General features: G+C 33.6%; 1 protein-coding gene across 3 annotated transcripts in view; it reads left to right on the top strand.

Moving 5' to 3' along the window:
* Positions 1–16,844, top strand: part of LOC149074165 (transmembrane protein 120A-like) — a 117,701-nt gene that overhangs the window by 28,433 nt on the left and 72,424 nt on the right. For all 3 annotated transcript variants that reach the window (XM_089246621.1, XM_089246622.1, XM_089246623.1), the window contains 2 exons: positions 4,080–4,193; positions 14,723–14,779. In XM_089246621.1, the coding sequence (XP_089102747.1) occupies positions 4,080–4,193; positions 14,723–14,779 (171 nt within the window). The remainder of the gene's footprint in view (positions 1–4,079; positions 4,194–14,722; positions 14,780–16,844) is intronic.

Here is a 16,844-nt window from a genome sequence, read left to right as displayed (position 1 = left end):
TAAAAAAATTTACAATGATTATTCTAATACAATCATGCAGTTATTTAGTGATTAATATTAAAAAACCATAGACATACATAGTACTATAATGTTCAAGACCCTATTTTATAACAGAAGAATGAATACAGAAAGAACCTGTTTGTTTCCTTGAACCTGAGAATCATTGCAAGTTAAGCAAATTCTTTATCAAAGGAAAAAGTCATATGATCAAGATCAGGGAAGTAAGCTGGTTGTGGAGGTATCAGAATGTGATGTTATAAAAGGTAATCTGATATCAGGAGGGACCTGTGAGTTGGCGCATTATCAAGAGAGCACCCACAGCTTGGCCTTCCAAAAAAGACCTGGCGGCTTGCATCTCACCAAGTCATGCAGATGTTTAATAATTCACAGGTTCCTCCTGGTATCTGATTACCTGTCAAAGCATGACATTCCAATACTTTCACAACCAGCTTACTTCCCTGATCTTGACCAATTTGATGTTTTCCTTTTCCTTCAGATAAAGAATTTGCTTACGGGGCAATGGCTCTCAGCTTCCGAAGAAAGGCAATGAGCAGAGATGAAGGCACAGAATGCGGCAAAAAAAGGCTTGCAATCCAATCCGCATTTGCATCTTTGTATGAACAATGGCAAAAATTCATAATTGCATGGAGTAGTTACTTCAAAGAAAATACCAAATAAACAGATTCTATCTGTATTCATTCTTCCATAATTAAATAAGTTTCAGAACTTTTTGAACGACGTAGTATATAATAAGTGTGAATGTATACACAATTAATGAATAAAACATGTAAGTAATGTTAAAACAAGATTATTTCCTAAAAAAATACATTAATTTTTGATTACCTATCGCTTCATTCACATTTGAATAGCCTTGCATGAATAATATCCTTGTTTTACTGTGTTTTACCTTGTTAAATTGTTGATCAGGTATCTGGAGGGACTTTTTATTTTTCAACTATCAAATGTTTTCTTGAGGTTTGGATTTTTTTTCAAATATTTCATCGATAATTTTTTTTTTCTTTCAAATTTTAAACTTTCAATGTTTGCTTTAACATTTTGGAAAAATTACCACACAATCAATTTTTATGCTGATGTGTGAACAATTCATTCACTTGGAACTAAATGAAATAATATGAAAACACTTGAAAACAAAATGGCATTATTAATTTGACTAGTTTTGTACAGCAAAATATTTTTGTCATTAGTTTATCAAGAAGTTTATTGTCATTAGTCAGTGTCATCCAAAAAACTTGAAAAAAAGGGAAAGAAGAAATTCCTTAAATTATATATGCTCAACTTTAATTCTTCACTGGGAGAGTAAATACTTTTTTGAATTCATCACAAACCTGAAAATTTGACTTGAGAAAAAAATTTAGTATTAAAGTAATGTTAAGGGGTTTTTTTTGGAGGCCATGTAAAACTTATTAAACAGTAATTTGACTTATTGGAATTCAGCTTATTGCACTTAACTATAATGAAACTTATCAGAAAATGACTACTTTTTTCCATGTACGTACTATTCTACTTCAACATAGATAAAAAGCTTGAAACAAATGATGATGGGCTAGAGAAAAAAGCTAATTTTTTGAAAGATTATGCATGATCTTTCAGATGGATGTGTCCAATTCTGGCTCTTTCACCATTCTATGGGTCAGCAAGGATAGTTGGTAGTCAAATTCCCAAGTTTTCGTATGCCTTTCAATTCTAATGCTAGTCTTGTTTTGGACAAATTTGTATTTTCCATTGAGGTTTTAGAAGTCAATACTGAACTTTATAATCTACACTGAAAAGACAATAATTCTCTTATTCCAAGAACATTAGCCCACTCCAATAACAATCAGGATTGAAACATTCTTCAGTTCTTCACTGAGAAAGGGGATATATTAACTCCTTGAAATGGCTGTTTGGTGTTTCAATTTTTTCCTTTTTGAGTGAATACCATTGGATTTGATTTTCTACACTGTGCTTAAGAGGACATTCTCTTTATAACTCATCAAGGATTTTCATATCGTTTTCAAGGCAAATAAACAGCAGTATGAAGACAAACAAAATCAGTCTGAAATAACTCATTAAAAAAAAAATTCAAGCAAAGAAATTCCAGGACGTGATAGATAGTTTAGATGCTAAACTTTAGCATATTGGAGTGCTTCTAACTGGCAGCCCCAGTTTTTAATCAATTCCTGTATTTTTTCATAGCACCTGAGTAGTGCAGTGGTAAGATGATCATCTACCACCATGAAGGTTATTGTCAGGTCCGCGGATTGTATTCTTGGGTAGAATATAGATAACAATTTCTTTACCTACCGAGCCTGAGGTGACCATCGATAGATGACACTCATTTTCGACCCAGCTCGATCGGTAGTTAATTGCTGCATGGGGTGATATGCCCAGTGTTGGTGTGCGCTAAAGTAGTAGTATATTTGTTTATGCATTTAAGAAATAGGTGTATGAAATGAAACAAATTTTTACCGAGAGTACCAGTTAATGTTATATATACAGTAAAACCTCGATAAAAGTTTTCACCTCACGTTATCTAAAAATTATAATGGCTTAAACAAAGTGTCATCAGTTTCAATGTACAATATTTTGAAAATCATATAAATGTAAAAATTAGTATAACATTTATTAAAATATGAGTTTAAATTTTATTAATATTGTAATTTTTAGATTTCAAAAGAAAAAATAGAAATTTTTACCTTTTTGAGCTCTTATTACTTAACTTATTGAGGTAAAATATATTGGTACATTTTTATTTATGCCAGTAATTCTTAATTTAGACCAATTGGAGCAACTGTTAGAATATTTAGCTTTTCTTCACAACAGAACTATTGCAATTTTGCATATACATGAAGTTTTAATTCTTCATCAGTAGTTCATGATACAACTGCAAGGTAATCTCAAACACTCATTTTTGACTTGAAGGAGCCCTGGACAAGGAAAAGTACACATTAGGCTTCATCTTTGGAAAAAATGTCAGATTTGAACAAAATATCTTCATTAAAACCCAGAAGCCCTAAATTAGTGGGGCCTATGCAGAAATCAGGCCTAGCTTGAGCAGTTCCCAAAGTTTCAAAAACTTTAGTTGTCAAATGACTTGTAATGGAACAGTTTAAGTAACGAAAATTACTTGAACTGTTCCATTTCGGTACATAAGGCTTTATGATGACTTTTAGGCATATGGAAATGCCATTATCAGGATCTTTTTTTTAAAGGAAAAAAGCCATAGAAATAATCTGTTCCACTCTCTCAAACTTTTACATAGTAATGAGTTAACCAAAATTAACAATGAGTAAACGAGAGTTTAATAATATTGTCTACGAAAGCTGGATGGGGCCAAGGAAAAATTATGACTTAACCAGAGTGACAACTTTAATGAGGTTTTACTGTATATGCGCCTGAGTGGTGTGGTGGCAAGATGCTCACGAAGGTATCCGTCACAGTCCTAGCTTCAAACCCGGGGAGAATATAGATATTTTCCTAACAAACTTCATTTCCAACCCACCTCATCTATGGCAGTAAATTGCAATATATCAATATGGCCAGAGTTGGTGTTTGGTAAAGTGTAGTTAATGTTACATATACAGTAGACTATCGCTAATTCGACACATATAACACCAGGGTGTGCCGGATTACCAAAATTGCAGCATTACTGGAAGTTAATTGAAAAAGCCCATTTAAAGAATATAAACTTGTGCATGCAGTCAGGTGTTTTCCTCTTCTATGCTTGAAGGTCTACTATAGTTGCGCTATGCTTGTTATAAATAGTTGGCATTTCAAAATAACAATTGAAAATTTGATCAATCTGTTCATTTAATCAATTGGAAATTTTGGATTGATCAGTTGAAAATTTAATTGATTCTTAGCACTAACTTCTGGCAATGAATTTGGGAATTTGTGTAAGAGATGCCCTCGTGAAAACACATGCTCTTTAGGATATATAAAGTTTGTCATAATAATAAAAAAATTGATAAAAAAATTTTCAATTGATTTGCTTTTTGCAATACTATGAATTTGAAAGGAAACATAACTATATTTTGTAGATAAAAGTAAATCAATGAAACAGATTTGTTTTATTATAGTTATAGATCAGCTTCTGAAGAAGAAAAAGAAAATCGAAGTAAACTGAAAAAAGTGATTGCTGTTCGCAAAGAAGAGCTCAAAGAAATTTCATTTACACTGCCAAAGGACAATGGGTAACCATAGTTCTAAATTATTTTGTTCACCTCTGTATGTTTTATAGCTGATACTATTTTATATCTGCCTGATGTCATTTACAAACTATCAGTTGATTGCAGCTGCCGTCCATTGCATGGAGCCATTCAGCATATGCATGCTCCAAGAAAGAAATATTCTACCTGCTTCCATAGCTTAGAGGTAGAGCACTCATCCATCAAATGAAAGACTAGGGAGTCCCTGTGGAGGCAGAGATGAGGTTTCTAAATCTTCATCTCCAAATATAACCAGTCTTAAGAAAATCTTCTATTAACAAGTGGAGAGGACATCTTTCTCAACTGTATATCTATATATATACACGCAAAGCATAGCTGGATACAGAATTGGGGTGATAGGGATGATTGCCTCCCTCCCATTAATACAATTTAAAAAATTGTATTGATGGCATAGGTGGGAGGAAAATATTGCCCCCATTCACTATACATACCCTCAGCAATTTGTTTCCCCCCACCTGTTTGAGGAGCCTGTATCTGCTTATGATACAATGAAATACAAGCCTAAAAAACAAAGGTTATAATTAAATCAGAGGAGTCTGGAGGCAGAAGCTCAATGACGCTTGCCAAGCAGAACTTTACAAATTTTTCATGACTGATCCCTTATACATTTAATTTATTGCATGGGAAAAATCAGATATATATCAACTGCTTTCATGTTACCATGAAAGCCTCTAACACATGCATTCTATGGCAAATTTACATTTCCATCCAGAAAAACTAGTTTAATGTGCTTAAGGAACACATTTTTGGCCAAAACAATGTGTCCGAATAATAGATGGGGTTTCTTATAAATGGACAATACCAGCTGTTGTACCCATGGCTTCACTCACATGGATAGTTCCTTGTTTTCGAAGAACTAACTTTGATGTTTTGAGAGGAAGGTTAGCGGAAGTTTTCAAAGACCGGTTGGAATCAGTAAGGGTGGTAAGTCAATGGGAAGAATTTAGTACGCTAAGAATCTTCCGCTTTTTCGATTCTTAGTTCGTCCTGGACGGGAGTATGCTGTAAGGTTTTGGAGACCATACCTACAGAGGGATAGACTTGGTTGAAGGGGTACAGAGAAGAGCTACACGTGTCCTGATTGGCACACGGGGCTTGAGTTATGAAGAGAGACTTCATTTTTTAAATATGTTTACATTGGATGAACGCAGGTGTTGAGGAGATATGATCGAAGTGTTCAAAATTTTCAATGGGATGGATAGGATGGACACTATGAACTTTTAGTACATCGCCAATCGACTGCTTTTACAAGGGGACACCAGTATCGATTGGTGAGGGACAATGTAAGGTTATGGTGTCGCAGGGAATGTTTCTCTAATAGGGTTGTTAATAAATGGAATAGCTTACCCCCGGAGGTAGTAAATTGTAACACAATTGACACGTTTAAAAAGAAATATGATAAACATGTTGGGGTAAATCGAGACGGTATCCATACTTAGAATAAGACAACTATAAGTATTCTTTGTTTGTAACCTGAAAATTATGTTGCGATGATTTTCCCATATAATATTCGAAAGCCTCATCACCCCCCTTGGGGGTTGAATTTTCAGAAATCCGATCTTAGTGGGTATCTATATAATAAAATATAATACTGGCCAAATTTCATATTTATAGCTTCAGTGGTTTTGGTTCAGCCATGATTGCCCCACAGAAGCTTTGAACCACCTTGTGACCCTGTTGGAGAATGAAATTTGAGAAGTTGCTCCCCTTAGTGAGTTTTTAGATCATAAAATAAAAACACCATTACAACAAGTTTGACATGCGAATACATTGAATCAGGATGATTTTAATCCTTGAATGCAATTTGTACAAGGTGTTTAATTAGAACGTTGATCACGTGCTCGCGAGCATGAAATCGGACACGAGCATCAAGCCAGCACCATCTGAAACAGAAAGCCTTCGTTCACAATATTTTCGATGCCGTGATGTGACAGCATCACAGCCTTTTTCTTCCCAGATGGAAGCTGCCTGTCCCTGATAATCGCCATATTGACAGCCGTTAGCACGCACAGGTTTTTAATGATAAATTTATAGTTTTATTCATTACTTGGCAAGAAAATAAACTGTGTTGTTGCCCAAGTCCTTTAAAAAGACTAGTTGAAAAAACAACCGCTAATCCGGCCGCCAGCAAGTTTGTTCTGGGTGGAGGAAGAATAGGCCTATCTGTACAGCTGCATATAAAATCAGGTGAGTTCATTTTTTTACTATTACATGAAATGCATTGATGAATATTCTGTAATATTATTATTGCAAAAATCGTTAATCTCAACTTCCATGAACTCTATACTGCTATACATAGGAGTAGGGCTTTATTAAATTAATTGATATATATATATATATATATAATATTGGTGCTGTGTGCTATTTGAATCATTTTTTAAGGTTATCCTTCAATGTAAGAAATTTTTAACAAACAGTTGGAGGGAATTTAGAAATAATTACAGAAAATATATTTCATGCCCCCCTCCCACATCCTGGAGCCAGGCTTCTATGATCAGATTTTTGGTGGACGCCACACCAATATTTCTCACAGGGGCCTTCGATGGAATTTCAAATAATTACATGAAAGGAAATATTTTATTTTGTGGTTCCCTCCCCCCTCCTGAAACTGGGTCTCTTGGTAAGATCTGTGGAGGGCCACCTGCTAGGGTCAAAGTAATAAAAATCCCAAATTTTTTTAATGTTATAATTTCAATTAAATACATTCACAAATTTTGAAAATCAAAAGTCTAATGATGCTTTTATTTCATGTCAATAGGTGTGTATGACTTGACAGTCTCATATGGCATCGTATGAATTTGCTGAACACCTGGGAAAATCGAGGACTGGAACTTTCATCATTTGTTGGTGGTTATAATCGATGCAGCAAATCTAGTAATCCGTTGCCCAAGCAGCAGTCTTGACCGAGATATCTTCCATGTGACTTGCCTCGTACCATCTTGCGAAACAGTCCACAGGTGAACTGATTTGATAGAGGAAAAGGACCAACCAAGTCGATATGTGTGGGTGGGCATAAACATTTGTGAAACATTTTGATTAGATATAATTAACAATGAAGTAGCACATTTGAAATGCAGAGAGGTGAACAGCTTTCTGCCACATCCAAGTATCTAATAAGAGTCTTTTGGTAGACTATTTATGCTTGTGTTTTATGCTTAGGCAAATGATGCAACATTTGATGTAGAATACAATCCGTCATTACAGATGCATTCTTATCACCAGATTTCACTCAGTAAATTTGAGTGATCTCAGTGTTCCTGCATATTTTGAAAGTACAGTTGAACCCTGTTACTTCGCCCCCCATTGTAGTGACAACCCTGCTTACTGTCAGAAATTTTCAGCGAAGATATCTTCCATATAGGGATTATGATGTGAAAAACCTGTTATGTCGCCACCTGTTGTTTGGATGTATCAAATATGTATCGTACAAAGTCTGTCATTTTCCAAGAAAATTTCCACAACATCTCTTTTCCCATCATTTTTTTTCTCTGAGAGGAGTTGAAAGGTGTTCTTTAAAATCTCAGAAATGGGAAATTTGTGAAAAAAAAGCAATGCTGCCATTGTGTGTGTGTTTTACTTTGTTTATGTACTTATAAAATGCATCACTAAATTTATGTGGAAGTAAAATTGTTTCAGGGGTAAGTGTAAAATATGTGTCTTATGTTTTATATCAAGAAATATTCAAGTAATATTGCAGTTTTTAAAATTTTATGAATTTTCAGAATGCTTGTAAAATAGGTTATTTTATTAATGGAATAACACTAATAAGACAAAGATACAGTATTTCATTATAAACGTGTGAATTTATGTAATTAAGCCTCTTTTAAACGCTATTCCAACCACTATCCGATATAATGCCAAAATTCTTTGGGATGGATGGTGCCGTTACAACGAGGCTTGACTGTATTGATTTAAAAAATGTCAATTTATTTTTCCATATAAATTAACAAATTTCTCTGACTTTATTAATGTATTGGAAACACTTCACACACACACACAAGAGGTAAGATTTCAACTATACATAAATTCTTCACATAAAACAACTTAAAATATTCAAGTGATTATTAAATTATTGATAACGGGAGAGTAGTGTATAATCATAGAGTATTAAATAGAATTTTGCCCCATGTCTATAAATTTGGTCAGATACATATTTTGCCTGTCTTGAACATATATGGCTCGTAGCTTCATAATGTAATTCTCAAAATTGATCCACGTGTGGATGTTATTGGCTTTATTGTTGTAGCCATCGCAACTGATAATTGCATTAATAACAAAATAGTGGGTTTGTCCATTAGTCCCCATATAAATTTCCATATGTCCATCCTCGCCCTTCAATAGGGCCAGACCATTTTTTTTCCTGATAGTGCATCTGATTAAAAATATCAGAAAATCTGGCTGTATCAAAAATGGTGTTTTTCCCCAAATAGAATTTTGCCCTTCCTGTAAATTTCGTGAGGTTCATGTTTTGCCCTTCTTGAACATAGATCACACTTTGCTTCATAATATAATTCTCAAAATTTGCCCAACAGGCAAAATGCTCAACGAGGTGGCTGAGAAAAAGATGCCAATAAAAATATGGATGTCATATATTTCAAAAATATAGCAATTCAATTAAAAATGCAATTAATAAAAATTATAAACAATATATACAGGTGATAAAATATTATACAATGCCCATAAAGAATACTTATGGTTGTCTTATTCTAAGTATGGATAGCTTCTCGATTTACCCCAATATGTTTATCGTATTTCTTGTTAAACGTGTCAATTGTGTTACAATTTACTACCTCCGGGGGTAAGCTATTCAATTTATTAACAACCCTATTAGAGAAAAATTCTCTGTGACACCATAACCTCACATTGTCCCTCACCAATCGATACTGGTGTCTCCTTGTAAAAGCAGTCGATTGGCGATGTACTAAAAGTTCATAGTGTCCATCCTATCCATCCCATTGAAAATTTTGAACACTTCGATCATATCTCCTTGACACCTGCGTTCATCCAATGTAAACATATTCAAAAAATGAAGTCTCTCTTCATAACTCAAGCCCTGTGTTCCAATAAGGACACGCGTAGCTCTTCTCTGCACCCTTGGTTGAACTTTTACACCCACAGGTAAAAGTTCCTTTTACATATTTATTTTTTTTATAAATGATTGAAAATATATATTGCATGTGTGATGAAAAAATAAAGGATATTATATAGTTGAATTGGTCTCAATTTTCTTTTGGTATTCAATGGACATTTGTTGGTTAAATCAACAGAAATGAACTTCTGAAAAATTAATGCTCAATGCTAATTAAGGTGTTGATCAAGCACACTGAGTGTTTCAGGGAGCAACAGGTTGAGGATGCCTGTTGTAGAGGGATTATTGTTATATCAAGAGGCAGCAGTTTAACATTAGACTACAGGAATTTCCAAACAAGACTTTCAAAGTATGGATGTTGAAGGATTTGTTATATCGAGTATCATTGTAGCGAGGTTTAACTATAAATAAATCAATGAACTGATATTTATATGAAAATATTAATACACAAATGAGCTTTAACTATACAATTTCGGATAAAGAGCCTGCACCACAGAAAATATTTTGTTATGCATGTGTTTACATTTGTGCAAATACTGTGGATCCCGCTTATGACATTTTTTTCAAAAAAACTATCATGAAAAAGTTTTTAAGCAGGAAAACACTAAACAGGACATCTTAATAAGAATTAGTCGAAGTAGGGACCATAAAAAATAAGCGGGTATGGGTACTTGAAGTAATGAGTACTAAGTGGGAAACGTTATAAATATGGGAACATTATATATATTTATATAAGCTGAATCAACTGTATATAAAAGGAAAATTTCATTTTTACCACACAGCAGCAAAATATCATGTAATAAATATTCCTGCCAAGGGGTAAAAAGTTAAAAAAATCTAATGTATTTTGCTTTGTATTGATATATTTACATGACCAAACATTTCATACACAAATATATATTTTCGAGTATTGGTGAATATTGTAGAAATTAACCCTTTAACCGGTCAATTTTTTAACCAGAAATGTTCACCAAAAAGTCATATTTTTTACTGCATATAATTAAACACTATACTTAATAGAATAAGAAAATGCGAGAATTTCTTTTTTATTTTCACTTTTAATACTTTTACACCATTCTTTATTTTATGATTTTGAAATGCAAAAACCCCTAAATGTTTGCTTTTTGAAAGTACATTCTCTTATGGTATGAGAAGTATTTTACATATGTTACAAAAGTTCTCCCTGACTTACTATAAATTTTGAAGTTTACACCTTTCCAAACTGTTCAGAAGTCTTTTTTTGTGTGGTACAATTTGAAGCATGGTGAAAGGCAAAGTCTCCTACGTCACAATCAGGGCAGAAATATTGTGTTTCTTTGCGGATTCTCTTTCCATCTTCATTTCTTTTCGAACAGCAAACTGCACATTGTCTTGCAGGTCTCGGTTTCTTATCTGTGGGAGCAATGATTTCTATAAAATGCCTCTTTGTCTCAGAGGATTAGGCTCAGAACCTGGTTGTGCATGCCTGAAATTGATTCCTGAATGATATTTTTCAATAATGCTGTCAATGAGTTCAAGTCTAAACTCTAGTTGTGTGTTTTTCCCTCCTTTCTTACAGTAGACGACATACAAGTTCCATATAGCAATGTCCAAAATGTGGAAAAAAAAAATTTCTATAATATTTTCCCCCCTTTTTTTGACAATTTCAAAATTTTTCAAATTTTGATCCATGCTGTCTACTCTCCCCATTGTATTATTATAGTCCATAACGATTTTTGGTTTCTCTTTTGTTTTAGAGCGGACTTGAATTTGTTCCATTTCAGTATTATGAATTGTGGAAAGTAATGAAACATTTTTTTATCCATCCACTTCATCCTTTTCCTCTCTGAAAAGCTATAATCTCCCCTTTTTCAATTTTTTTTTTCTGCATTTCCCTTGGGACTTCTTTTCTCTTCAGGTTTAGTGTGCCATATGTGTCTGTTCGGCATGAAACCAATTTCTCTGCTAATTCCGGCGAAGAATCATAATTGTCTCGTAAGACAGTATCCTTTATGAAGCAAGGTCTCCAGCATTGTCAAGACAACTTGTGATGAAATGCAGAGTTGAGAACACTCAGGTTTCAGAATTGTGTCTTTACCTGCCTGTGCATATTATTATTGACCACACATAACCAGAAATTGATTCGCACAGCATAAAACATTTTACTCTAAATCTTGCTCTTTTGAGGGGAATAAATTGTTTCATCCTAGTCGCCCTTTGAATAGCATAAGGCTCTCGTCTATTGTTACATCTCACTCTGGTGTCACCGTTTCGCTAAATCTCTTATTGAGATGTTTCAGAACTGGCCAAAATTTAACTAGTTTAGGGCATTCATGATTTTGTGGATCAAATGCTGCATTATCATAATGCAAATATCGTTGCAAAAGAAGGAATCAACAATGAGACATTATTTGAGCGAAAAAAGGTGTGCAAGTTGAAAGCCTTTTGCTCTAAATAATGATCAATTCCAGGTTTCTTTACAATTCCTTGAAGTGTATTTAGAGTGAAAAACACATGCAGCTCTTCCAGAGTTGTTTCTTCCCAAAATTTACTCTTTGAGAATTTTCTTTTGACACCCGATTCGTTTATCTCTTTCACGATTGTATTTATGAGAGCAGAATCTATGAATGTTTCGTAAAATGAAAGAACATTAGAATTGTCATGAAGTTGCACATGCACAGAAGGAATACCTGTAAATTTGAAACGAGGACAAGGAGGAGGGGGATTTTTCACATTTACCTTGGTAAAAGTTCTGGCAGATTTCAATTCTTCATAGCTGAGCTCACTACACATGTCATCAGATGAGTCAGATGAATAATCCAGATCATTGGAAGAAAGTTCTGAATCTGTATTAGAATCATCTAACAGGAACGTATCTTCGTTCTCTTCATCCATAATATCCAAAAATATTACAACAGTTTATATAACAATTTACAGGCACTGCATACACTAGAACAAAAATTCTTGCTTCCATAGAGAAAAAAGCTTTTTATTGAATGGCCTTGCACATGTAAATATATATTTTGGGAAAAAACCTGGATGAAAAACATTTGTTTCATGGATAAGTTGTGCCATCTGTTGAAAAATATTGATATTAAATAATCTTTACAAGAATTAAAAATATGGGCAAATTAAAAAATGGAAGTAGAAAATATTGACACAAACCAGTTAAAGGGTTAAAATGCAATACTTTAGATGATGCATATATTTCTGCTGAAAAATATATACACAGAAGGATGATGAGAGACACAGTATTAATGTTACGATTTATCTCTATATTTATTGCATGGTCCCTTTTGCCTGGATATACATCTTTTGAGTTAGGGGCAGTGCAATTTCAATGCATAACTCCTCCTCAAGAAAAGGGGGTTCCCACAAAAATGAGATCTGGTTGAAATTTTCTAGAATTTATTAGGTATGACCTCAGAAAAATCACTCGTCCCGTGGACCCATCATGTTTTTAAGCTGGCCCTGGTAAGTGAAATAATTTTTTTTTCTAGAAAAAAATTATCAAGATTCATGCTGAGAAAATTCAAAGCTGTATACAAGTGACTATTCCTGCCATTCAAGATACATTCATGATTTTTCAGAACCATGGATTCCTTATTTTCGGAAGAAAAAAAATTCAAAAGCCTACCACTATGCCCTCCTTCTTATTTTAACCTTTAGGTTAGAACCGTAACAAAGCTGCGGCAACCGGGGCATTGCCCAAGTGCAGAGAGAATGGGGGTCCTCCCCCAAGAAAAAAGTCTGCAACATGAGAACTCACTATGGCCCTGCTTCAAGTATCTCATAAATGTGAATTTATGTCAATAATATCAATACATGAGTACAATACATGTATATTACACATACAATTCTATCATTATTTAATAGTAATGAACATTTTATTAGCAGATACAGTTCAAATTTGAAGGAAATCATAATAGAAAAGTATCATTACTCACCTTCTGTCGCCACTTGTTGATGGCTTCAAGTAGTAGTGATGGCTTTCATTGATTGCAGATAATTATTTAACATCTCTATTTAATGCTTAAGTGGGGTCATTCATCACCTTATAATTAATAAATGATAATAAATTTCCTATTTTATTTGGGCTCGTCTCATAAACATCCAGCACGTCGATGTTGATGTTTGCAGCAACAATAATGCTCACTGCACATGCACTGAAACTCAAACCACCCTGCTGGATTACCGAGATGGGAGGTTTAGGCTCAAAAAACTGGTCCCTGGATCTCGATTCAGGGAGCGGTGAATACCATTTTTGATGTGAAACACAGTTTGGAACCTGGATCGTGTTCTGAAACATGACGATGAATATCGCCATTAAGGAGTCACTTTTTGTGAACGCACTTTTTGGAAAATTGCCATTCACATCTGAAACTCTTTGTATAATATGCACAACAAGTTCAACATTCACTCTTATCACATCAACAATCTACATAGCATTTCAAGTAGAAGCCACTTGAAGCCTCCATCTCCCTCACCCCACCTTTCACTGCAGGCTTGTTGACAGATTCTTTCAACATTGGGCTATTTCTTATCTAGGAATGGTTCAGCTGGACTTTTTTCTCGCAAGTTTTGATTCTTGGTCAGCTTTTTGATGTTTAAACAAATCAAAACAACAAAGCTGGACGATTGTCAGGCATCTATAACACACTGTGTTCATCCTACTGTCGGAATGTTTTCCAAATTAAAAAAGTTTGTTCACCTTTAAAGACAGCAGTGTTACAGTGGAGGAATATAAAAAATTAACCTCTGAAGAAAATTTGTATCGAGACTGGAAAGCACAACAGACTTCCAATTTCTATCTTATTTGGAGAAAAGAATGACCTCTTCAACTTCCAATTCCACACAAACAAAACTTGCCAGTGTTTATTCAGTGAAAAATAAACTTTTTTTTCCCAAACCCATAAAGAATATTTTATTTTCATTTATGATGTTTCAAAAGAATTAAACTCCCATATAAGACAACAATGCTTTGGTTTTCATAAATGTGTAAAAAAAACTTTGTAGAAATCATAAAAAGTAATGTTTTGTGTTGTTCAAATGTGTAATTATGTAGCAAATAAACATTAATTGATTAAGAAAACTCAAGTAATCAATTTTCATGATTGAACTTGCTTGAATAACTAAAATTTAGTTTTTTCTGCATGAATGCATCAATGGGGGTACAGGAATCTGCGCGGCCATGGCTTACACCATTTAGCGAATCAATTCACTTACGAATTCATATTTTTAATCTCAAGAGAGTGACTTATTAATGAAGTTTGACTGTATGTTGAACTTTTTAGCAACTTTCTTCAATTTTGTTATAAGCTGGTCCAGCTGTATATGTATATTTCTAGATTACATTTATGAATTTCATCACCAATCACAGATATATTTACTTTTATATATTATATAATGCATGATTCTCAATTAGGTTTTATCTGAATGTAGTGCTTGGATGTATTGATGTAACTCTACCTCAAGATGAAAAGTAGGTGTATTTTTTTTAAATAGAGATTAGTCATAAGTTTTGAATGTGTATTTTTTTAGAACAGTTGAAATTTTCATATGAAATATAATTATTACTTGTGAAACTGCAATTATTTCTGTATTATCTGCATTTTATGACAAAATTCACTTTGAGAGGTTTTTAAAGAACTGAGCAATTATTAGGAATGGATTAATCTTGTACGTCAAGGTTCCACTGTAGGCTGCTGTGTGTTCATATGGGTATTGTTGTCACTTTGCATCATAAAAGCCTAGGTTTTATTTCAACATGTGGCAGAGTGATTGTAGACGAGATTTCTGTGATTTTCTAACTTATGTGGCAATAAGTAGAAACTGGTCTTCCCCTTGGAGAAATTTTTACAGTAGCAAGTGAAAAACCTTTAAAATTCAAAGTAAAATGCAAAGAAACAGAACAACAAATTGATGCCATCTGGCCAATTGATGCTAACATTATTCAACTTTTAATCTTAGTCACCTTTTCTTTTTTCCACCTTTATCATTGTGTTGTGAACAAATACATTAGTCTGACTTGAAGTAAAGGATTCCTCTTATACACAGAGCAGCTTCACTTTTTTTTAATAAAACACAAACATATATATAGACGTAAACATATACATAGATACAAACATATAAATGTAAAAAACAAAATGACCTCAATGACTTAATGACCTCAAGGGAGCCAGCAGAGTTATAATTTTGAATGTGTTTTTCAAGCAACAGCTTATATAAATATAAGACGTATAGTGTACGTTCATGTATTTATAATTTCAATATACTCTGGTAGATGGTGATAGACCTGAGTTGTGCTCAGTTTGAAAGAAAGAAACTACATATAGAGATTTACTAGGAAGAAATTATGTATTTGTTATTCCATTAAGTATTTACGTGTAGTTTGTGGGGGGAAAAAATAAAAAAAAAAGAAATCCAGAAAAAAATTTTGCATTTTGATTGATGTACAATGCATCTTTGAAACATTTGAAACTAGGATGGTGGTGGGTGGTAAATGTGCTGGGAAGCAAATTTAATTTTTTGGTGGTGTAACTCTAGAAAGCAGAGGATTACTATCTACAAATTTAAGAATTTTTATTTTCTCCTCTAAAGTTGGAGTTTTTCTTTTTAACTTGCTTTGAGACATTTTGACTCGAACTGTGCTCTGCAAAATCTATCACTTTTACTGCTTCATTTTCTGAAATTTCAAAGATCATGAAAGCACCATATTGGCTGTTTTGTGGAAAACTAAATTTGTACAGTTGGGAAATCTAATTTTTCATATCTGAAAAAGCTGTTTTTAAATGCTACTTGATGTTGGCATCTGACAATCTGTAATCTGTCAAGTTGTTTGTTTTGTGTCCATGTCACTCTATCTTGCGGCTTGATTTTGTATTGATAGATTCTGAGGTGGATGATAAAACCCACTGTTTTATTCTTCTGTTATAGGCAGACGTTGTCTAGCACCAATATGAGAAGATTCCTTTTTTTGAATCAATCTAGTGTGGTAAATTTGAATAAGACCACGAAGGAAAAAAAAATTTACCCCTTTTTTCTAAGAACTTTTTATAGTCTGTATTCAGTGTTCAGTGACGGACTTTGATCACCCTGGTGTATATGAACAGTAATAAGGGCAGTTTATACTCTGTATACTATTGTTGGGCAAAGTGAGAGAAAAGAAGAAAATAATAAAATTATTATTGTGCCTAACCCTTGAAAGAGAGAGAAAGAAGCATACTTTTCAGTCGATTCTTTATGCCGAAAAAAATAACCAGCTTTCAAAGAGCCGTAAAAGAAAAGCCCCACCTCTAGTTTTCATATAACAGTTAATCGCTAGCACACATATAACCACCATTTTTGTTTCTTTACCTGTGAAAAAGGCAAAAAAGTATGCAGTTTTCAAGGGAGGAAAAAGCCTGATCTGAATTTTTCAAACGTTGTAAACGGGAGTAGCAAAAAATTATAACGTTGTATCCAGGAAAAATTAGCATTATCAATATAGGAAAAAAGTTAAATTCACAAAAGTTAGTCGTACTAAGCAGGAACATTATAAGCGAGAT

This window comes from Pholcus phalangioides, unplaced genomic scaffold, assembly GCF_987345545.1.
Source record: "Pholcus phalangioides strain wild (caught in Gottingen) unplaced genomic scaffold, Ppha-v1.0 ptg000017l_1, whole genome shotgun sequence".
In the NCBI taxonomy this organism is placed as follows: domain Eukaryota; kingdom Metazoa; phylum Arthropoda; class Arachnida; order Araneae; family Pholcidae; genus Pholcus; species Pholcus phalangioides.
This window is presented reverse-complemented; position numbering and strand designations above follow the sequence as displayed.